General features: G+C 42.0%; 1 protein-coding gene across 8 annotated transcripts in view; it reads right to left on the bottom strand.

Moving 5' to 3' along the window:
• Nucleotides 1-23,488, bottom strand: part of LOC142108547 (cell adhesion molecule 3-like) — a 243,797-nt gene that overhangs the window by 13,343 nt on the left and 206,966 nt on the right. For all 8 annotated transcript variants that reach the window (XM_075192288.1, XM_075192289.1, XM_075192291.1 and 5 more), the window contains 2 exons: nt 10,117-10,207; nt 4,426-4,598 (listed from right to left, as the gene is read on the bottom strand). In XM_075192288.1, coding sequence (XP_075048389.1) covers nt 4,426-4,598; nt 10,117-10,207 — 264 coding nt within the window. The remainder of the gene's footprint in view (nt 1-4,425; nt 4,599-10,116; nt 10,208-23,488) is intronic.

Genomic DNA, 23,488 nt, shown 5'->3' on the forward strand with positions numbered 1-23,488 from the left:
AAGTAAATCATTTTTTTTAAAAAAGAAAGAAAGAAACTTAACCAACCCTAGTGCTGCCAGCCTATTATTTACTATTACCAGCACTAGACTTTGGTGTCACTATAGAAGGGGAACCCACAGCCTGGGGTTCCCCTGCCACAGGTCACCAGGGGGTTGGATTCCCTAGGGAGATCAGGTCCGCAATAAAAGTGTGCCCCCCCCCTCCTCCCTAGGATTTACCAGCCCCATGCTGAAAAGCCCCAAGGGTGTGGGATAAAATAAAATGGATTAAAATGTTAAAAACCATCTTGTCCCTGGTGCACTACAGATCCCAGCATGCCATGAAGTGTCTGGGCATGCTGGCGCTTATAGTACTACAAGAGCCAGCATGCCCATGGCTGCCAGGTCATGCCGGCACTTGGGCGACCACACCCACCACTCCAGGGGTTTGGAAAGAGCACTAGTGCTGACTGCTCTAAGACTGGTTGGCATTATGGCAGGGGGACCCCCACGCTGTAGGTTTCCCTGCTATAGTGCCAAAGCCTAGTGCCTGTGATAGTAAATTTGGGGTGGGAGCTTCTTTTCCCCCCTATTTTGCTAGCACCACACTAGGGTTGGTTAAGCTGTGGGGGCGGGTGGGTTTGTAAGAGGGGCACACCATTTAAAAATATATATATATATATATATATATATATATATATATATATATATATATATATATATATATATATATACCCTTTTGATAAAGTCTATTGTGGACGAAACGCGTCAAGGAGGCAGTGTTCTTTTCTGTGCGTTCCAGCCAGCAGTGGAGAAGGAGTCTCTATCCTATTTTCGGTTTATGCTTGGACTAATTGGGAACTTTCTATCACAGATAAGCCTGCTTATATTTTATTCAATGTACGGGCAATATATTTGTCTTCTTGGAATGTGCCATGTCTATTAAATTTTACTATTTTCTATAAAATTATGCACTTGTCATGAATGTACTACACTATTGTGTTGCTATTTCCATTTGAGCCCTAGTGTGAAATCCAATCAGAGGCAAGTTCTGGATTCCAGTGGAATATCATAAAGATGTGCAATTTATCATCTGCAATCTGGTACGGGGCCAATTTGGAATGATTATTCCTACACTAATTAATTGGTGATAATACACTATGTTTGGCGCTTCTCTCTTTTCTATTTTTATATATATATATATATATATATATATATATATATATATATATATATATATATATATATATATATATATTATTCATTTGTAATGTAACAAGGTCTATGCTGAAGCTCCCACAGTGGATACGTCTCCAAGAGACCTATCTGTGTTTGCATCCTGCTCAAAGCACGTAAATAGCCACCTACATATTGCTAGGCTCGCCCACTGCCTCTCCCGTTCCCCCTCTGTAAGCGTAGGGAGATGTACGGAGGAGATCCGCCTCAGTCTGAGAGTTATGGTGCATGCGCAGTAGTCAAAAGCGATTTTTGCACTTACGAGTCGGACTTGCTTCCGACTCTACGTGACTCCCTTAGTCGAAAATTACCTATTTAACCATTATATTGTCACCACTATTATAACAGTATGGTCCTATGAGGATCTCACCTTTTATGGTGTTAAAGGTATCATTAGATAATGATCATCGCTAGGGCTACACCCTCAAATATACATTGACCGTTGTTCACTGTGGTAATAGGCGGAATAATAGTCATTGACCACTGAATGGACTTTTACAATAGCTCACTCTGCTAAGCACAACATCTTCATAAGTCACAATTTACATAATAAACAGGTACAAATGGTAGCCTTTCTTAAAATCAAATATTTGAAATAAGTAAGACACGTTTACCACTAATTAACATGTGCAATTAAATCATTATTTAATAATCTCACGTCTAATGACTCCATCATAACCAAAACGCTTTGCGGAAATATTTCTTCCTGATCTTTGTGTAACCTCTTATGATAAGACTGTTTGTAAACTTATGAATATTCAGGGCGATTGCTTATGCAGACTCCCTATCTTTTGATTCTTTGTTTGGCTAATGATGGCAGTATAATTAGTTTAAAAAGAGATAATGAGAAAGAATGATAATTACCAGGCAACATTAGAATCAAACGGATCAGGAGAAATTAGAACTGGCATCATTTTAGTGCAGGATACAAATGACTGAAAATGTACTTTACACAAAAAAAACAAAAAAACGGAATATCTTATTACATTGTTGGGCTGCCAATCGGTAACAGCCCATGGTGCGATTTCGGGATTTAGGCATGCACTGTCTTAGATGTTTGGATTTGGTAGCTAGTATTGTGTATATGCAGAGATTTGTTTTGGTTGCTAAATCTCCATCTTTTCTGAGAAAGCCGACGGGCGGAGGGAGAGATAAATGAGAAGGGGAGCTGGCCGGGAGATAAAGAACAGACTGGGAATAGAGCATCGCCGAAACAGAGAAGGTCCGACCTTGTACCTGTGATAAGACTCTGAAGCAGAAAGCAACCTGGGACTAAGCGATTGTCTGGAATCTGTCACTACACAGACTTTATCCTGTCCTCTTGTATTTTTATTGTAATTTTCTCACCCCCCTCAATGGCGGGATAGAGAAAGACAGAGGTTTATGTTTGAAAGCTATGGTAAGATCACAGCTTTTACAGCTGACAACGGATCGGAAATATATTATCCATGTTGGTCATAAGACGGCCCACAAGGTAGTATAGATGACCATTACTCATAACAATAAGGGGCTGAATGACTGGTGACAGTGGTTGAGGCCTAGCAGAGTGTTTCTGTTTTCCAGGCCTATTATAATGAGGACAAATGAAATTTCAGGGCATTGTAACTTTTGGCATTTTCAAACGTGTGCTAGTCAACTGAGAAGCTTCTATTAGGAAGTTCGGCAAATCAATAACTGAAAACGAGGCTTGTAGACTTCTTTAGCCAATCAAAACACAGCTTCTTCACAGGCCCTTTTGGAAACAGATCATCTTGTGCTTCATTCAGTCTTGCAGTGATCAGGGTTATAAGAAGTAAATATTACTTATTGGTTTGATGGCTCTCAATGGTAAACTTCAAAAATGAAAGTCTAGCCCATCTTAAAAGTTAAAACAGGTATAGAAACAATATGAGACTGACACCCCTTGGTCACTTTAAAGTCTACATTGATAAATGTTACATCAAAAGCCGTATGTCTTGGGTTCATTTAAGTTTAGTACAGCTTCAAATTAATTTGCTTTAGTGTCCTGTTATGTCTTGCCATGAAGTAAAAAAGTTAGGAGCAAAAGCTTGAAACCACATAAACTGGTTCATAATAAACTTTTTAAAGTAATAGGGCTGCATCCTAACATTTATTGGGAATAATAAACAGCAACGGGATGTACATGCCTGAAGAGTTCATCCTAGGATTGGATGTGACCGGTCATGTGACTGGCTAGCCTGGGTTGACTTGTTTAGCCAGTTAGGGCTCGCTGCTGTTCAGTTCCTAGGCTGCATTCCACCAACAACCTTGATTGATATGCTCTGGCAATTTATGAGCTAAATTTATTCATGCACAAAACGAATGAAAGGAAAAAATGTCGGAACTCATCCAGCGACCATTACCACTCATACCTGTGGATTATCTTCACAAACTGAGCAGGCCTAAATAAAACTACTCTAACAACTGAAAAATGTATCTTTCAATTATAGTTGGGCCTATATGAAGAAGTGAAACCTGTCACCTACAGTGGAGGCAGCCATTTTGCAAGCTTAACAAATAGTCAGGAAAATGCAGCCTTCCAATTCAATTTAGACACTCCATGGGGCACGAGCAGTTCCTAGTGAATTGATAGGAGACATTCTCATGAATATTGGCACAGAGCACAAAATGGCTGCCTCCACTTGGTAACTAGTGCTCTTTAAAAATCTGTCAGTAATCCCACAATAAATTTATAATAAACGTAATTGACAAAATCATGACTGAACTGCTTTTCATCCAGTAATTTATAATGTTTAAAATAGATTTGTGAAGTTGTGACATCCACTAACTATATTGTAATTGTAGATCTAGGACTTAATTCGCTTCGCCGGGATGAAAGAGCTATCAACATCTTGTAATGATGTCTCCTCCTTCAATTTCTCTGGCAACTGCTTCTCGGAAAAAACTTAGCTTTCCCAAGACCCACAGTGGTGATGCACATGAGTCAGCACAACATTTTGACATTTGCTCTGCTCTAAAAGAATTGCCCAAAAACCGCGACAGCAGAAAAAGGTATCTTGGACCTTAGACAGAATGGACCCTAGAGCATCAAACTGATGAAATATGTTTCACATATTAAAATTTGTAATTAACCTACATCTCTAGAATAGATATAAACATGACAATTACATTTTTGCAAATTAAATTTCAAAAGCAAACACAATAACATAGATGCCTATCTATGAGCAACAGTCCAAAAAACCAGCTTACCATTGACATCCAGTTTGTATTCTGTGGTATAAATTCCCATAATGTTTGATACTTGGCAAATGTAAGTGCCGCTGTCACTTTTGTTGAGGTTTTGAAAGACCAAGCTATTTTGATCAGTGGTTGCTGATAGGGGCATGTCGCCATTCTTGCGTGTCCAGATGTATTTGTCTGGTCTGAAAAATAATGTAAAATAAATTGTTAAATAATTTATTGAAATTAAAATAGCAGGAAATCATCATTCAAAGTTGTGAATTAATCTAGTACAATTTTTGTGACTAGGATGCATTTTCACATTATGGCCTACAGATGTCTCTATGCTTGAACTGTCTATGATGCTGTCTGGTTGCTATCTGAAACCTCTTCAGGGAGGACAACTGCTAAATGGGTATAATAAGACAGCACCACCTCATTAAACTACTCTTCATATAATGAATGGCTGTCTAATAACCCTATCAATTAAACTTTATGCCCACTAATTTGCCATAAACATATTTTGCCAATGATAAATAGCTTTCACAATACATTAAGACTACTTAAAAGTACTAAAATACCTTTATTTCCCATATATTACTCCCTTCACGCCTGAAAACAAATCTGGTGAAGTGCCTTTATATTGTATGGTCTAACAGCTAGCTACAGGCATGATGAATACACACACGATGAATGTATCATATAAATGAAAACGATGATGTGTCATTGAACAGCACAATACATTATAGCCAAATAAAAGCACTTGAATAATTTTCAATCATAGCTTATTCTTAGATAACTTAGTTTAGAATACAGCAGCTATGTGTGGCTTATGATGTACCATGCCTGTTATCTATCCAACGTTCAAAACAAGTAATATGTACGCTATAATCCACGTAAGATGGTTGTACCATGTATAACGAGAAGAGAGTAGGAACTGATAAAATCGTTTATTACGACTCTACTCCAGATACTAGCCACTAGGAGTCCGAGAATGTTTAGCCGTATGTGACGGCATTCTCAATTAGAGGGTTGGCCTCCCCAATCCTTGGTTAACACGAGAGCAGCTGTTATGATGCTGGGGTTAGACACAGGCTGGGCGTATTAATTTCACATGTAGTCTCTCTACTTTCTTGCCCAAATGTAAACCAGCACCAGCTCCATCATTTATACACTATTGTCTTAACCATGTAAGGACATTAAACAAATGTGAAAGTGTGTATCAGTGTTATGTCTGAGGTCTCAAACACAAACTCCTAGAACAGGCAGTAGTCTTCGCCTGTAGCAGCCACCTTTCCTGTAGAGTTAGATTTGCTCAAAAAGTTCAGTAATCAGGCCGAAGTCAGGGCAACAAGCAAACAGGAAAAGTTCAGTAATCAGGCCGAAGTCAGGGCAACAAGCAAACAGGCAAAGTTCAGTAATCAGGCCGAGGTCAGGGCAACAAATACATAAGCAAAGTTCAGTAATCAGGCAGAAGTCAGGACAACAAGCAAAGAGACGAGATCCAAGGTTCAGGCAGACATCACAACAGGAGTCAGTCAATCTGAGCAGAAAGTATGCAGGAACAACCTGGAGCTGGTCAGTAAGAGTACAATACTAAAGTTATAACCGGCTGGGAGGCTAAGCTCTCCCTTCCTTCCTTAAATAATGCTGTCAGCCAATAGGATGGCAGCTAGGGAGCACCCAGAACTCGCCACAGGTGGTGAAAAATTAATTAACATGCACCCCACGCATGCGCCAAGCACTCTACCCTGATGCTGGGACGCAGCGTGTCTGTCTGACAGGCCACCGTGATGCGAACAAAAACAGCAGGCAGTTCGTGACAATCAGGATACATTTTCAAGGCTTAGACATAGACTGTCCAAGTGGCTGCTGGAGATGGTCCTCCAAGTTTTTCATGTCCCAGATTTTTCATGTCCCAGGCTTCTCTACGATCCTCAGGTTCTTCCTGTATGGGAATCATGTCACTTGTGCAACCTTTCTGGTGATATTAATTTCACCGAGCTAAAGCTGGATACACACTAGAGATTGTTCACCAGATTAATAGGCCAATCACACAATAAACAATCAATACTGCATTAGTGTGTACGCTTGAACGATGAATGGTTATAGTTCCAAAGCACATCACATGGTTTGATTTGATTTTTAAATCGGACTAAAATCTCATTCAACGATGGATGGAAGTCGTTCCAATCCTGCAATGTGTAGGCACTCATGATGGCAGTGTCTATAGATCTCTATGGAGTGTACAGAGTCACCATCTTTTCAGCCGATGGTTATGACAGATGAAGAGCACAGTCGTTGGCAAAATCATTAAGGATATCGCACCAGCAGAAATTTCATATAGTGTGTACACAGCCTAACAAGCATTCAATCGTAAAAGAAAATACAATCCACTATATGGACTGCTCTGTGTTAAATAATCACAAAGCCGCTTTGGCTATTGGAAAAATAAATTAGAGCCACTGCATTATTGTGAACCGTGTATTAGATTTCCGTATTGTTTAAGCATGCCCGACAATTGCTGTGTAAGCAGTAGCTGTGCGTGGTTTTATTTCCTAGTCGTATGTAAAAATGATTAGACAAGTGTGGGAGGTGTGGAGAAGTGAATGACGAGGGGTATTGAGATGCAGTGTGGGAGAGGTGAGGTTGAGCGAGAAGTGCTAGGATAGGGCTAGAAGCACTTACTATAAAAATGCAGAACAACCAAACGCTGAATAAGTAAAATATGGAACAAACATAACAGAGGGGAAGAGAGGCCCGAGAAGGGAAATTGTTACCAGCTTTACAATTACCTGATAGTGGGAGATTAGGAACCGGGACATCAAGATAAAGAAAAGTAAAAGGCGAACAGAATAACAAATAAGGGAGTAAAAAGTAGGAAAAAGGCAAAAGAAACAGAATAGACAGTAAGGAGTTGGGGAAAGGAAAGTGGAAACCATTGCAGCCGACTGTGCTCTGTAATCCGCCAATGTGAGACGGATGTCACTGAATATCCTATATCTATGTTTAACATCCATTTCTGGTGCTGTGTACTGCGCTACACTTTCCCATGGTGCTATCTGCTACAGTGTATTTACCGTATAGTACATACAGCACAGGACACGGCACCACAGACGGATATAAAATCCCTGGTTAGAACGTACATTAAACTGCTCATTCACAAGTCTGGTTGTTACAACGGACCACTCATTGTCGTCTTTGGCCACCAACTTGGATGATCAAATAAGATGGAACAGATATTTTGGTACTTACTCCCACAAGTCATTGTTCAACGGGATTTTATACCAATACCAAACAACTGCTTATCTGGGATGCTGCTCTTATTGAGCCCACAAATACTGCAATTTGCTGTCAATTGGTCGAAATCGGTAAACAATGCATGTTTGGGCGGTATGGGTGACAGTCTGGTATGCTCAGAGATACTATTTCATAAAACGTATACAAAAAAATACATTCAGTTTGGTGAATTTTACTGCTGTCACTTTTAATTGGAGATGCTCACTGACCCCCGTGAACTAGTTTTGGTTTTGGATCTGGATTAGCTTCGTGTTTTGGTTTTGGCAAAACCGCCCTCGTGTGTTTTGGTCCTCGGATCTGCCAAGTTCGGGTATATTCGGTTCTCGGGACACCGAGCCTGAGCATCTCTACTTTTAATAGAGTAAACTTCCATTTTGGGCTCAGTTGTCCTATACCACAAGTTTACCTGTACCTGGGTTTTGAGCAGTCACACCTTCAGTTAGTTTTGGGTCAGTGAAGGCCATGTCACTGATAAACTGGGCATGTTCCTGTTAATGCTGCTGATCAATTATTTTTTTTTTTTTTTTTTTTTAAAAAAAAGAAAATTATTCACTTTACTTCTTTCTGGAAGAAAACAATTTCCGCGGAATAATTTGATCTCCTGCTGTGGTAACACAGGATGAAATATGCCATTATAAGTCAATTTCTTTCTATGTCCGGCGGCAGCGAGGTCTGCTGTTCTTGGCTGTTTGTTATCTGTAATGACTGTATTCCCGACACTGGTTAAGGCTTTTCTATTGGAGCTGGGCAAGTTGAAATCAAAAGGACATTTACAAAGCGCACTACCAGGCCCGGCGCTCCCATTAGGCAAGGTTAGGCAGTTGCCTAGGGCGCCGGGCTCTGCAGGGCGCCTCAGAATTAAAAAGCAATTACTATTGTAGTTTAAAACTCTGCGGCAAACGCGGAGCACACCTTAAACGGCCGCCGCACAGCTTGAGATCGATCCATGGGGAGGGGGAGGGGCTATGGAGCACCACTGCCGCCCTCCCCTCCAACAGCTGATGGGGCGCTCCGTCTCCTCCCCTCCAATCACTGACTGTCGGGCGTGACATCATCATCGCGGCCCGACAGTGTCAGTGAGGGACGGGACCCAGCAGAGAGGACCAGCTTTATGGAGCCATGGTAAGGAAAGATGGGGGGGGGGAAAGTTTTTTACATTGTGCCTGGGGCGCTGAGGACCCTAGCACCGGCCCTGCGCACTACATGCGCACTGCAAAATGCATTGATTCTGTATCGGTCTGCTATGTCTGTCCAGCGTCATGCACAACGGAGGACTGTGGAGAGAGCTGGAAAAATCTGAGACGCACTGTGTGAAGTGTACAGGTCACATTAATGTCCAACCTTCCGGCACTTTAGTCCCACACATTTCAGTCAGCGGTGGACTAGACATAATTTTTAGGGGGGGGCGGGGGGTGATTTTGTATAATCACGCCCCCTCCTTCATTCTGATTGGCTGGCCCCGGAAAACCCCACCCACCACCCGTGATTGGCCCCACCCCCTCCACCCGTTTTGATCGGTGTTTAGGACCGAAATTTAAAGGACTTCTACTGCTAGGAGGGTGATTGCCCCGATAGCCCGCCCCCCCCCCCCCCACCCCCGTATCTAAACTTTTTTATAGGTGCTGTATTTATGTGCATCTGAAACTGTTTAATACGGTCCTAATAGAGTGCTACCCAGAAACACAATCCTTTGTCAAAAGTAAAAACATGAGCATAATATGTCCCATTAAATGTAAAGGGCAAGACCAGAAGACCATCAAGACTCCTGCAAAATCCAAGCCCTTTTTGCGGAGTGTAAATGGCTATGTGTTCCTCTGCCTAATCCTTCCTTTGCTAGGAACGTCCTCTGCCCAACTGCTACACTCGGCGGGCTGGATTCGTTAAGGAGAGAAAAGCAAAAAAAGGAGCAAGTTTGCTCCCGGACAAACCATGTCACAATGCAAGGGGTGCAAATGAGTTTATTATTTTGCAGATAAGATAAATACTGGCAGTTTTGTCATGTAGAACACAAATACTTTATAGCTTTATTTTTACACTGAAATTTAAAATTGATCTAGGACATGCTCTACCCCAACTATAAATCTGTCCTCACATTTTAAATTTACCTCCCCCTCCAGTGCAACATGGTTTTGCCAAGGTGCAAAGTTACTCCTTTTATTGCCTTACTTTCCATAATAAATCAGGCCCGGCATGTTCAAACTTCAGCTTCTCCATAAATGTCGCCCTATTGCTCCAAAAAATTGACAAATGCGCCTTGGTGAAAAGTTGTGCAAATTATTGTGCGCAGTGGGGATCAAAGATGTTTTTGCATTGCGCAGGGGACATCTTGCACTGCGGAAATGACCCCCATGCTTACTGCAAGTCAGAAGACAATGTTCCTCTACCCCATCTACATAGCCTTCTTGTAATGTCCATACTCACACTGGGTTTCCATAGGCATCGCACTGCAGCTGCAGACGGATCCCTTCCCTTGGCAAGCTGGGCCGAGACTCAATTTTTGCCACTGGTTGGTCTGCAAGACAAACGACGATACAACAATGATCATAATTTATCCTAAAATAATAGCATTTAATATCCCGACCATATATCACTGTCAGGGCATACAGTAATATATGGGACACTTACCTGTCGGGATTGTAATCTAACAGTTAAATAAACAGTTAAATGTCATGAGACAAGGTTTTTAAGAGAAAATTAACCAAACAAATTAAAAAAGTTGCTCGCTGCTCGTTACCACATCTCTGTAAAAATCTATTCACTGCCCTATTCACTGGTTTTCATCAATAAGACACCATGCGATGCTTCCGTAAACTAACTCCTCCACCTGTTTACATCCAACATCTATAAAACACACAGACAGAGCAGGAGACTTCAGAACACTCTTTGTATTCAGTGCACACAGCACAGAGCTTTAACCTATAACAGTCTATCAGATAATAATAGCTTAGTGTAAATAAGCTGCTAACGCCTGCGGTAATCTGGTTGTTTGGCCAAATTACTAGGTTATTAGGTCTTTTCTGACTTTCTTTTTTTTTTTGCAGACAGTTATCCCTCCCGGCAGTAACAACATTTGCCGTATTACACTGGCGGAGAGACAGCGTCTGCTGGCGTCTGTGGGTCGCCTAAGTGGAATCCGCGGTGTGTATTGCACCTTTGGGAGATTGCATGCCCAGAAACACTCTATTGTACATCGCCTTTCCTTACCTAGTGACATGGATGTCTATTCTCTGATTTGTTTCCACTAGTGCTTCCTTTGGAGATGTATTTGGTTAGAGCAACTTCTTTTAACAGAGACTATTCTTTGCTTTACAGCGGCTGGTAATATACACTGATCAGCCACAATATTAAAACCACTGAACTTGATGATCTGGTTACAACGGCACCTGACAAGGGGTGGGATATATTAGGCGGCAAGTGAACAGTCAGATCTTGAAGTTGATGCGTTGTAAGCAGGAAAAATGGGCAAGCGTCAGGATCTGAGCAACTTTGAGGAAGGACAACCGGTGAACTGGTGCCAGGCTCATGGGCTCCCGAGGCTCAGTGATGCGCGTGGGGGGCAAACATTTTTGAAAAAATTAATGCTGGTTATAATAGAAAGGTGTCAGAACCACAGCTTGAAGCACATGGTAGATGCGCAGCCGCAGACTGGTCAGAGTGCCCATGCTGACCCCTGTCCACCTCTGAACGCACCAACAATGGGCATATGAGCGCCAGAACTGGGCCATCGAGCAATGGAAGAAGGTGGCCTGGTCTGATAAATCACATTTTCTTTTACATCACGTGGACGGCCAGGTGCGTGTGTGTTGTTTACCTGGGGAAGAGATGGTACCAGGGTGCACTATAGGGAGAAGGCAAGCCGGCGGAGGCGGTGTGATGCCAAGTACACCGCTTCACGGTATTCCATGATGGCATTGGCCTCTTTCAGAAGGAGAATGGACCCTGCCACACTGCAAACAGTGTTCAGGAATGGTGTGAGGAACATGACAGAGATGTTGACTTGGTCTCCAAATTTCCCAGATCTCTATCCAATCCGAGCCATGGAGGCCCCACCTCACAACTTACAGGACTTTAAAGTAGAGCTGTTCACTGACCCCCATGTTTTGGTTTTGGATCTGGATCAACTTCGTGTTTCAGTTTTGGCAAAACCGCCCTCGCATGTTTTGGATCCCTATTTTTTTTCTAAAATCCCTATTTTTTTCCCCCCTAAAATCACTTAATTTGGCTCTTTTTTTTGTTTCAACATTATTATTAACCTCAATAACATTAATTTCCAGTCAATTTTTGTTTCTGTATGAGCAATGGTACTGAGCAATTATACTGGAGGATGGAGAGTGACAAGAACACTGCTACCCCTGTTTCTGTGTGAGCAATGGCACTGAGCAATGTCACTGGAGACTGGAGAGTGACAAGAACACTGCTACCCCTGTTTCTGTATGAGCAATGGCACTGAGCAATTATACTGGAGAATGGAGAGTGACAATAACTCTGCTACCCCTGTTTCTGTGTGAGCAATGGCACTTAGCAATGTCACTGGAGACTGGAGAGAGACAAGAACTCTGCTACCCCTGTTTCTGTGTGACCAATGGCACTGAGCAATGGTACTGGAGACTGGAGAGTGACAAGAACACTGCTACCCCTGTTTCTGTGTGAGGAATGGTACTGAGCAATGTCACTGGAGACTGGATAGTGACAAGAACACTGCTACCCCTGTTTCTGTGTGAGCAATGGCGCTGGATCTCCTGGGGAGGGAGGTACTTATGGAATCCAAAACCAGCAACAACAATGACGTGTTGCCTCGATTCAGATCCGAGGACACGCAAAAGTACCGAGCCGGTTCGCGAGCCTACTCGGATCCCCGAAGTTCAGGTGGGTTCATTTTCAGAAAACCGAGCCCAAGCATCTCTATTTTAAAGATCTGCTGCCAGATACCACAGGACACCTTCAGAGGTCTTATGAAGTCCATGCCTCCATGGGTCAGAATTTTCCGGTGGCACAAGGGGGACCTACACATTATTCGGCAGGTGGTTTTAATGTAGTTGCTGGTCGGTGTATTTCTCCACACTGACTAATGGAAGAAATTCTGCGGGTCAGAACAATGGTCTTTTTAATTGAGAGTATAATAAATGGTATTGCTATACGTGTGAAAAATTATGGACACAACTTATCAAGGACTGTTTGCTCTGTGGACTTTCATGTTTGGCTAAATTGACAAGTGAATCTATTTGCTCACATGTACTGCCAAATTGGACTGTGATCCTTATGTTGGCACGTACGGCATGACGACATTCCTTAATGAAAGAGAATGTCTGACTGGTTGCTACAATTTAAAGCTAAACTGTATTATATGGTTATGAGAGTGTACCTGTCACCTTCATAGAGCATACTTGCCAACTCTCCCGGAATGCCCGGGAGACTCCAGAAATCCGGGTAGGTCTCTCGGACTCCCGGGAGAGCAGGCAAGTATCCAGCATATTGCAATTTACTTGCCAAAATGACGCAATTTGCTGTGAATCGCGTCATTGTGGCCCTGCCCCGTGACAACATGATGTTTATGTCACGGGGTAGGGCCAAAATGGCACGATGGACCACGCCCCCTTCTCAGGATCACCAAGAATTCTGTATTCAAAAGTTGGCAAGTATGTCATAGAATGGAGCCTGCCATTGTGGTATGAACCAGTACTCACTACGGAATATGTTGGCACTATATAATATAAACGTTGATGATTACTGGGATGCTGTGTATCAATAAACCAGGATCCAGGGCCACATCATTATTTGGTCATAAAGTACCTCTACGATATAACTGGTGAATTGATAGGTTGCATTCTCATTGATATTGCTTCAGCCCAACGAAAGGCTGCCTGGTTCACTCTAAATAAATGTTAAGAAGCTCCACATTATAAAACTGTTTCTATAACATCCATGAATGTGCTGTAGATATGAATGTCCCATAGTGTGAAAGAAGCTATTATAATGGACATTTTGTTTATCTGTGTTAATTACAAGCTGCTGTTATCAGACACTTAAAAGCTGCACTACCAATTAGGTAAAAATATGTTATACTTTTACCTAATTGCCCCAGGGCACTTGCCAGTGCCCTGGGGGCTGCTGTAGGCAGTCGCTTTCCCCGATGTTCTGCCAGTGTGGTATTACAGAATGGGCAAATTAATTAAGCTAACCATCTTTAGGATTTTGCCCGTGGCTGTTGGAGGACCGGAGCAGCCAGAAAAATGGCCGCATGCAGAAGGAGGGGCATCCAGTGTTCAAAATGCTTACTAATGCTGACCAAACATGTTGCGATATAGCAGGAGATATTGGGCAACCGCCCAATAGAGCCAAAGTGGTCCTGTTATGTTTTATAACTTGTCTTGCTGAGCAAAACAATGGTTTCCTTGTGCTCATGATAATTTACTGAACCGTTATTGCTTGGTAATGACAAGGAATTATTAAACAATATTTCATGGTAACTTGCCCACTAGGGGGCAGTGTCTTATTGTTGTTTTTTTTTATGAACATTTCATTTCACCTCTTAATAATGAACATGAAGACAAAGGGAAATAACTGATGCAGATAATTCTTTAGTGAACGTTTATAGAACGTTCTAGGTGAAAATAAACTCTGCTTAAGCATAATGTGGGCATATTTTGCCTTTACTGTCGAAGCTGCTGTCTGACTCATTTTGCAGCAAAGCAGACTAGCTATAAAGTTTCCACTAAATCCATTCAATGTTTAGCTCACACCTCTCTCTATTCCTCTGCTAAGTGCCAATGCTTTATGAAGCACAGAGAGTAGAGCTGCGGATAACAGAGCAGATCCTTAACACTTTGGAACAAATACATAAATCTAATAATGACAGCATGGCTTGGAATAAGACACAGAAGACTCACGGCCAAATAAAGCTGATTTTATCATGTGCGGAAGCTGGGAAGTGGCAGGCTGCGGGGAAACGTATGAATATACTGCGCTGCTTCAGGGTGTACAGACTGCTTGACGGAACTGAGGGACGTGGCTGATGGGGGAGTGATGCGGAACTATTCAAGGAACAGGACATAAGAAGAGGTACTATATAGGCTCCGGAGATTATAAGTAAGGTCATCACTCTTTGTGGGGCAAAAATACCAGTCTTCCTATGTCTGTTATATTTCTGTCCAATCAATAACATTGACGCTTAGTCGGGTCGGACCGGAAACAAACTGGCAAGGTGGTAGTGCCAACTGAGAGTGCCATAGGAAATACAGTGGCTGCAGGTATGGCAGGGGTATCTTAGCAGAGTATACGATGTAGAAAACTCGGCATCACATACTCTAGAAAGCCCACTAGGAGTAATCAAACCAGTGACCAGGGAAGCATGGGCACATCCAGTGCCAAGACAATCTGCAATGAAAGCGCCAACAACAGGATGCCGCCATTATACGCAGCAATGTGCACTGCCCCGTACCGTTCTATATTGCTCTGTCATGCCATATGTTGCCATGACACTAGTATGAGCTCTGTGATACCATCGCCCTTTTAATATATACCGTTCATTTGCTATAATATACATAACACGTTGCCCTTGGCCTCTATAGAGTTATTTTTTAATACTATGCAGTGTCTTCATATGTTCTGTGGAATTAGATACTAACGGAGAGGCTTCAGGCCAGGGACAGATGGTACGACCCTAGCCCCGTCCATAGTCTAATAAACCTATTGCAACTGCAGGCCAGAGATGTGACACAGTTACAATGTTACACATTTAAAGTAAAGGATTTAAAAAAAACAAAAAAAACAAAAACGACATCGGTCCATTGAAATGAAAGTTTTGGAAATTGATTCAGAGCCAATTTACTGTCACTAGGACATAATTACTACCGTGGCGTAATCCTACATCTCTGTATATTTATTTTCATCTGCCATATCACGGCCCAATGGGCCGCTTTGCCTAGACCTTTCCAAAGCACATTGCCATCCCGTTACTAAGTACTATACACTGTACATTCTAGGCCCCCTGCAAAGTCATAAATTGGGCAGCGCAGCAGCACAGTGGTTAGCACTGCTTGCTCAGAGCGCTGGGGTTACGAGGTTGATGCCCAGCCAGGGCCTCTGTGTGGGTTCCTCCCACAGTCCACAGACCTACAGGGTAGGTTAAGTGGTTGCTCCCTAAGATGGAGTCTATTTTTTTATGTGTGTGAAGGAATTTAGACTGTAAGCTAACAGGGCAGGGACTGACGAATGATAAATATTCTCTGTACAGTGCCGTATAATATAATGGTGGCATACATATATATATATATATATATAAACAAACAAGAATGATTGAAGAGGACAGGGGCCAATACTGACACTTGTGTTACATCAGTAGTAGTTTTAGCCTACTCTGAATATATTCCATTTATAACCTCCCCGAGTTTGAAGAAGTGGAGATGTTGCCTATAGCAACCAATCAGATTCGAGCTGTCATTTATTTAGTACATTCTACAAAATGACAGCTAGAACCTGATTGGATGCTATCGGCAACATCTCCACTTTTTCAAACCCGCAGCTTGATAAATTTACGCCCTTGTCTTCTATCTTTTCACCAGTTCTCTAAGCATGTACAGAGAACTATTTCCCCCTAGACCCTTGTGCTCTCAATGTATGTACCAAACTGTTCTGCAGAACAAATTTAAAAACGCCTTCACAAAATATACACAATATCACATCAATTGCTTTGCAAAGATCCACTTTATAGCCTAACTCCTCATAAAATTAATAATATTTGTTAGGCATGATCGGTTCTTATTTTCTACAATGTGTTGCGGAATAACATCTCGCAGAATGGATTCATTTAATTCCCTATGACATAAGGCTGGGTACACACTACAGGAAATTTCTCCCCACGTGATATCGTTAACGATTTTACCAACGACTGAAAGTCCCGATCGGCAGCTGATTCCTGTGCACACACTATGCACGTTTTACAAGATTTACAGTCAGATCTGTGCTCTTCATCTGTCATAACCATCAGCTGAAAAGATGGTGATTCTGCACACTCCATAGAGATCTATGGACACTGCTGGTCCTGAGTACATATACACTGTAGAATTGGAACAACATTGCTCCATCGTTGAACGAGATTTTTAGGTTGTTTATAAAATCAATCGATATAATGTTCTTTGGAACAATAATTGAAGCGTACACACAAATGTGATATTGGGCCAACGATCGTTTATCGTGAGATTGGCCCGATAATCGAGTGAAAACTCTGTCGTGTGTACCCAGCCTTAGATTTACGCCATCTATAATTTGCTGGTTCTGTTTTTGTTCTCTTGTACCATATTGGCACTGCGTTCCACCAAGCTTGTGGCAGTGACCTGTTTACGAGGGAGTCCATTACATAAGAAATATAGACCTATCAAACTTTATAGGGCCAGGTGCCTCATCTATTTTAATCTTGTCTAGGCGTATCGGTAGCTCCTACCGTGTTGGAAAAGTAACACTTAATGGTGTGCACACGGTATTGCTGCACAACCCTTTTACCGGCATAATTTCTTTCCTTTGTGAATAGAGATGAATAGAAAATCTTCAGATCAGCTCCTCTTGATCTGCTACAATTATTTTTCCTGGATCATCTTTTTAGTGGCTCAATAGATCAGTTTTATTTTGCTTGTTGTTTATGCGCTAGAAAAGCGCTTTAGGGTTAGACTCGCTATCTTTTACGTTCCATTTCTTAGCTTCGCTCCTGATTTCCGTTTCATACAGGTTTCTGTAATTCCAGCATGTCTATAATTAATTTAGCCACGTTTGTCTTTGCTTCCTAGAAATGCTGTTGCCATACGGTATCTATGTGAACAGTATTTGCCTAATTGTTTTAAAAAGTCTTATAGGCTTTCTGTGATTAAATTTATTTATGCTGTTGTAATCACTATTCATTAAAGGCCCCCTCACCTGTACATAGGATATAACACATGTTATATTAGGTAGGAGCAGGGCTGTCTTAACGCATAGTCAAGCAGAGCAGTTTCCCAGGGGCCTATAATGCTGTTAAGTCGGTCCTGGGTAGGAGCTCAGCCCTAGCCAAAATGTTTTAAACCAAGAAACTTATTTTTGGAATATTGGATTACAAAACAGATGTTCTTATCAACCTACATTCTACAGTCCAGGCAAAGTGATTGCATGAGTCCTATGTTTTCTTATAAACCCATAGGGGGAATTCAATTGACCGGGAGATATTTTTTAACACCGCGTTAATCCATTTTAACGCGTTTTTTTTGTCATTTTCGAACGGCTTAACTTTACCCGCGATTCAATTCCATTTTTCACGCTCCGTTTTTTTTTCATAAAAATGGTCCTCTCGCGCTCCGGTGGAAGGTCTACTGAAAGTATAGGGTGGTTGTGAGCCCGCCGCGTTAAAAGCTATTCAATTGTTTTTTAACGCGGTGCGTTAAACAGGCCAAAATGCTCTTTTATCTCGCACCTCTTTGGGGTGTGCTAAAAATGAAAAACCTAAGAAAAAGTATTTGAAATCAGGTAATAATGAAAAAAAAAAAAAAGATAAACAATGTTTATCAGTAACGCATAACATGTAAAAGTTGATTTTCTTGTGAAAAATAATGGAAAAAAAAAAAACATAAAAAAGTTAAAATAAAAATCAATAATTCAATATATTTATGTATGTTTTTGGTACAAATATGTATGTACTAATGTGTTTTGACATGGTATAGATGATTCTATAGTAGAAAATAGTGAAATAAAAAAAATATGCTAAAGAAAGTACTGTAATGTAGATATTATCCAATAGAAAGGCTGTGTAATGCAATCTAGTGTATGAAAATGTATGCCAGTCCTTTTTTGTGTTATACACGACTGCGTTAAACACTCCCCTTCACTCCCCTAAAAACTCGCAAACACCAATGATTAACGCACGGGGGCAGCGTTCCCTCTTTTTCAATTGAATTGCACAAGTTTTAACGCTGCGTTAACTAAAAACGGTCTATATAGCCGTTAAAAAAAAAATAAAAAAATAACACGCGGGTTTGTAACGCTGCGGGGAAAAAACAAAAACTTGCGGTCAATTGAATACCCCCCATAGTTGATGAGGTTGAAACCAAAAGACCAGTCCATCAAGTTCAACCTATTTTGGATCTCCTGCGATCCTTCGCTTATATTTGATAGTGATCCAGATTAAGCCACTGCCAGTCTGTTTCAATCTGGAAAAATCCCCCCTGACCCAATATTGCAGTCCTATTTCTCCCTGGATCCACTACTGTCCTTCATTTTAATTAACGGTTGTATCCCTGGATACACTTTTCCTATAAAATTTGTCTAACCCTTTCTTAAACATTCTCATTAAATCTGCCATCACAACCTTCCCTGGCAGTGAGTGTCATATCTTGACTGCCCTTACTGTAAAGAACCCCGTCCTTTTCTGGTTGTGAAACTTCCTCTCCTCTAAACGTAGGGGATGACCACGTGTCCTGTGTATGGTCCTTGGGGTAAAAGCATGAACGTTCTCTGTTCCCTTAATGTATTTGTACATAGTATCAACTGAAGGCTAGTTACAGATATGGTGTGGTCTAATACTGTACATGTTCATGTAAATGTAGATTATCTAGAGGACAAGGACAGAGATGCTGCGGTATAGTACCGTAAATGTACATTATCTGAAGGGATATACATGACATAATATAATACTGTACACGCTGTGGTAATTTCAGAGCGTTACCACAGGCCATAGAGAATGTGACCACAGTACTCTACGTGTGGGTGGAATACCAGAGAGCCACCACAGGTCGGGGGCCAGAGATGGCTCATACTTTGTATGTGATTAAGGACGCCCCTAGCAATCTGACGAGAGGATTAGAGGGTGGCGGCTTCTTTCTGCAGTTCCCAGTGGAAAAGTCTGACAGAGCAGATTAACATCTGCATTCATTCACATGCACGTAAGTGTTACGGCACCTTGCTCCTACCGAGCTGACAAGCCACTCGAAGTACAATACACTTCACACATGCACAGTATAAACCTTAAGCGGGGATAAACATATGCGTACAGACGTGCAAAGACGGCCCTACACGTACGTAAAACACAGCATACGCCTTCGTCTTGGCTACTTGGCCGATCACACCCGAAGTTGTACCTTAAAACCAGCTGGAGAGGCGATACTTTATTAATTAACCCCGTCCTCCCCAGAGAAGCGTCTGGCACGCACAGAGTGGTGAAAGAGTGAACGCCTGCGGCTCTCTGTATAATAAAGACGCCGTCTCTGCCACCCGGGTCAATATAAATTGAGCAGGATCTCGCAGGCTGCTCGCGCCTGCTGACTATCCGTCACTTGGACATGGCTGTTAAATCCAGGGGAAATTGAATCGCTTATCAAACATCTTTCAGAAGAGAAACCTGGCAGACCGGCTCATTTCCTAAACCAGAGAGCCCCGTCTGGGCAGAAAGATGAGCTTAGTGTGAGAGGCACGTGCACAGGGAGAGGTGCGGTCAGTGACAAGAGAGGTGACGGTATGTACTAAGTCGCCTATGAACGCGCAGGACCAGTTGTGTAGCAAAAACACAAACCATATAGGAGGTGCTATTCTGGTAACCCAATATGTAAAACCTCATTTGTGACTGATATATGGACAAGCGAGGACCTGGATAGAGAGGTAGCGTAGTTAAACGCCGGGCTTGTGTTAGGCACACTGATTGTTTACCCTAAAGGGTTAAATTGTTAAGTTTTTCATGGCCAATGAGGTGGCTGGGGTGGAGCCTGGCAACCTGCTGCGTATGATGGACACTCTGGGCTGTATATGCTGGACATTATGAGCATTATAATATGCTGGACAACAATGAGGTATACTTTTTCACCATAACGTAAGATCATACTTGCCAACTCTGACGGAACGTCCGGGAGACTCCCTCATTTCGGGTGGGTCTCACGGACTCCTGGGAGTGTATGGCAGTCTCCCGCATCTGCCCACTTCCTAGTGAAGTGGGCAGAATTAGGGTCAAAATGCCACGATTCTCCGGGAATCACGTCATTTGGCCCCGCCCCCCGTTGTAAAATGGCATTGAAATGTCATTACATCAAATGACGGTGCGTTATTTTGGACCCGCCCCCCCGCACGCCCACCTCCCCCAAGGAGGCTCCCAGACGCCAACTCCAAAACGTTGGCAAGTATGCACCAACATACATCTCCTCTCTTGTTTCAAAATATCTCCCAAATCGGCAACTCAGTTCTGCACAAGATCTGCGTCTCTCATCCACCCTCATTACATCCTCCCATTCCCGGTTACAGGACTTTTTCCGGGCTGCACCCACTTTCTGGAATTCTCTCCCTCGCACAATAAGACTCTCCTCTGGTCTACAAGCTTTCAAGCGTTCTCTGAAAACCCACCTCTTCAGACAAGCTTATAGTATTCCTCAACCACCCTCTTAACCTCACTATATTACCCTAATACCCTAATACCACCCGTTACACAATTTCACACAAGACAACTACCCCTTTACCAACATTGTTGTGTGACAGGATCATTTAGCTTGTAGTCACATTTCAGCCCAGTCTGGCTGGGCTGAAATGCAAAATGTAGACTTAACCTCATGTGTCAAACTCCCATTGTCCCATAGATTGTAAGCTTGCGAGCAGGGCCTTCTCACCTCTTTGTCTGTTTTACCCAGTTTGTTTATTAGTTTACTATGTTTGTCCCCAATTGTAAAGCGCTACAGAATATGTTGGTGCTATATAAATAAATGATGATGATCATGATGATGATGAAGATAATGTAGAACTGTTTGACTATTCAGTCAGGATTATAATACGGAGTCTAGCAGCCATGATTGTAACTATATGCTACAGCTTTAATGAAATTAAGACATACTTGCCAACTCGGGGGTAAATGTATCAGCTGAGAGTTGACCATATGAAGTTTTTGGCCCAAGTAGAGGAGAAGTGTGGCATGTAATGGGGTTAAGTGTGGCGTGTAATGGGGTTAATACAATGGAACTGGAAACGGGGTCACAGACAATAACAATTGTGCAATGGGACCCTGGACTAAATAACCAGCGGGTAACATCCAACATGGAGACCAAGAATTGACTGGGGGAAGTGGCCCAAAACCTGCTACATTACCTAGGGCCCCATTAGGTCTCAATCAGGCACTGATTATGGGAACAGTAAAGCCTATGTGGCTAATGTATACATACATAATATCCTCCTGGAAATAACAACTAGAGCAATTATATCTACTTCTTATGCTACAAATATGTGTTGACATCTCCCTGATCTACCAGGAGAGTTGTGAAAGCCTGGGGTGGAGAGACTATGTGTAGTGTATTAAGCGGTGTACAGATAAACCTGTTCACCCCTGCCTGCTGTCATCGTACCCCTCTCAGGGATTCAGTGATCATCAATAATTTGGGATAACTCGCTACACCAGCGCTCCACGTTGACAATGACCCTGCTCAGACGAGAAGGAGGAGGGGAGGTTTAAAGTGTACCGGGATAGCTTCTAACACAGACGCTCATTAGACATAGACTAACTTGCTAATAAATAACTAGATCATAGAAACGAACACATTGCAAGTTAAATTAAAATTTTACTGGTGGTCAACGCGAGAACGGGAACTGCAAGAACGCTGGGGCGCGGGAGTTCTCTGTAATTTCAGAAATCAATGGCATGGAATCCCCACAGTCCAGCTAGATGGACTTATGGGGAATGTCGTCTAAAAAACATATTTTTTTTCAGACGATATTAAACTTTAAAAGAAGTTGGTGTCTGAAAGATTGATTGGTTTGGAGAAAGTGAAATGAACACCGGAGCGCAATGAAATTAGTGCCGTTTCATAACTAACGACCAATTACTTATAAATAGTTCTGCCGATGCCATACTGTCATAGCAGCATTCATTATGATGTTTATAATGAAATATCCATGCGGTGTTGAAATCCTTTGATAGATCTCACGCTATTTTGAGGTTGGCAGCTGATTGTCATGCCGTTTCAACACATTTTTTTTTTTTTTCGCCACACATATACTAATTAAGATGATATATGCTATCAAAATCCGTGGGCCCATCGCGTCAGCTCTGGGTAAACAAAAGGTTTGATCTGTTGCAGCTAAAATAATATCTAGAGTAGCACGGATGTAAAGACAATAGTTGCAAACTTCCATCTTGCCCGTAGACAGGCAAACTAGGTTCCCGATCCACATCTAATTTAGCCAAAGACATGTTGGGAAAGATTTGGATGTTTGCCAGTCGGCTGGAAGTGCTGGAACCTATGGGGCACAATTAGTACACTTAGACGGAGGCCACACAAATGGTTAATCACTGTCATTATCCAACTGCATTTTACACCAGTCCCAAATGACAGAGTAAAGTTCCAGCTTAGGGGCCTGAGTCATTAAGAAAAGTAAAGCATAAAAAAGGAGTAACTTTGCACCTGGGCAAAACCATGTTGCATGGGGGGGGGGGAGGTAAATTTAAAATGTGGGGAGAGATTTATAGTTGGGGTAGAGCATGTCCTAGATCAACTTTAATATCAGTGTAAAAATAAAGCTATCAAGTATTTGTGTGCTACATGAAAAAACAGCCAGTATTTATCTTATGTGCAAAACAATAATCTAATTTGCACCCCCGGCATTGTAACATGGTTTGTCCCGGAGACGATATACTCCTTTTTTTGCCTTACTTTCCTTAATGACTCAGGCCCTTAGGTGTTGGTCAATAATGACATCCATTTTATAAATGCTGAAATATCCAGCCTGTTAGTTCTAAAAGGCCAACTGATTTTAAGCACGTATGGGCATCATAAGTTAATTAGTTCATACTTGCCGACTTTCTTAAGTC

Source organism: Mixophyes fleayi, chromosome 12, assembly GCF_038048845.1.
Source record: "Mixophyes fleayi isolate aMixFle1 chromosome 12, aMixFle1.hap1, whole genome shotgun sequence".
NCBI lineage: Eukaryota > Metazoa > Chordata > Amphibia > Anura > Limnodynastidae > Mixophyes > Mixophyes fleayi.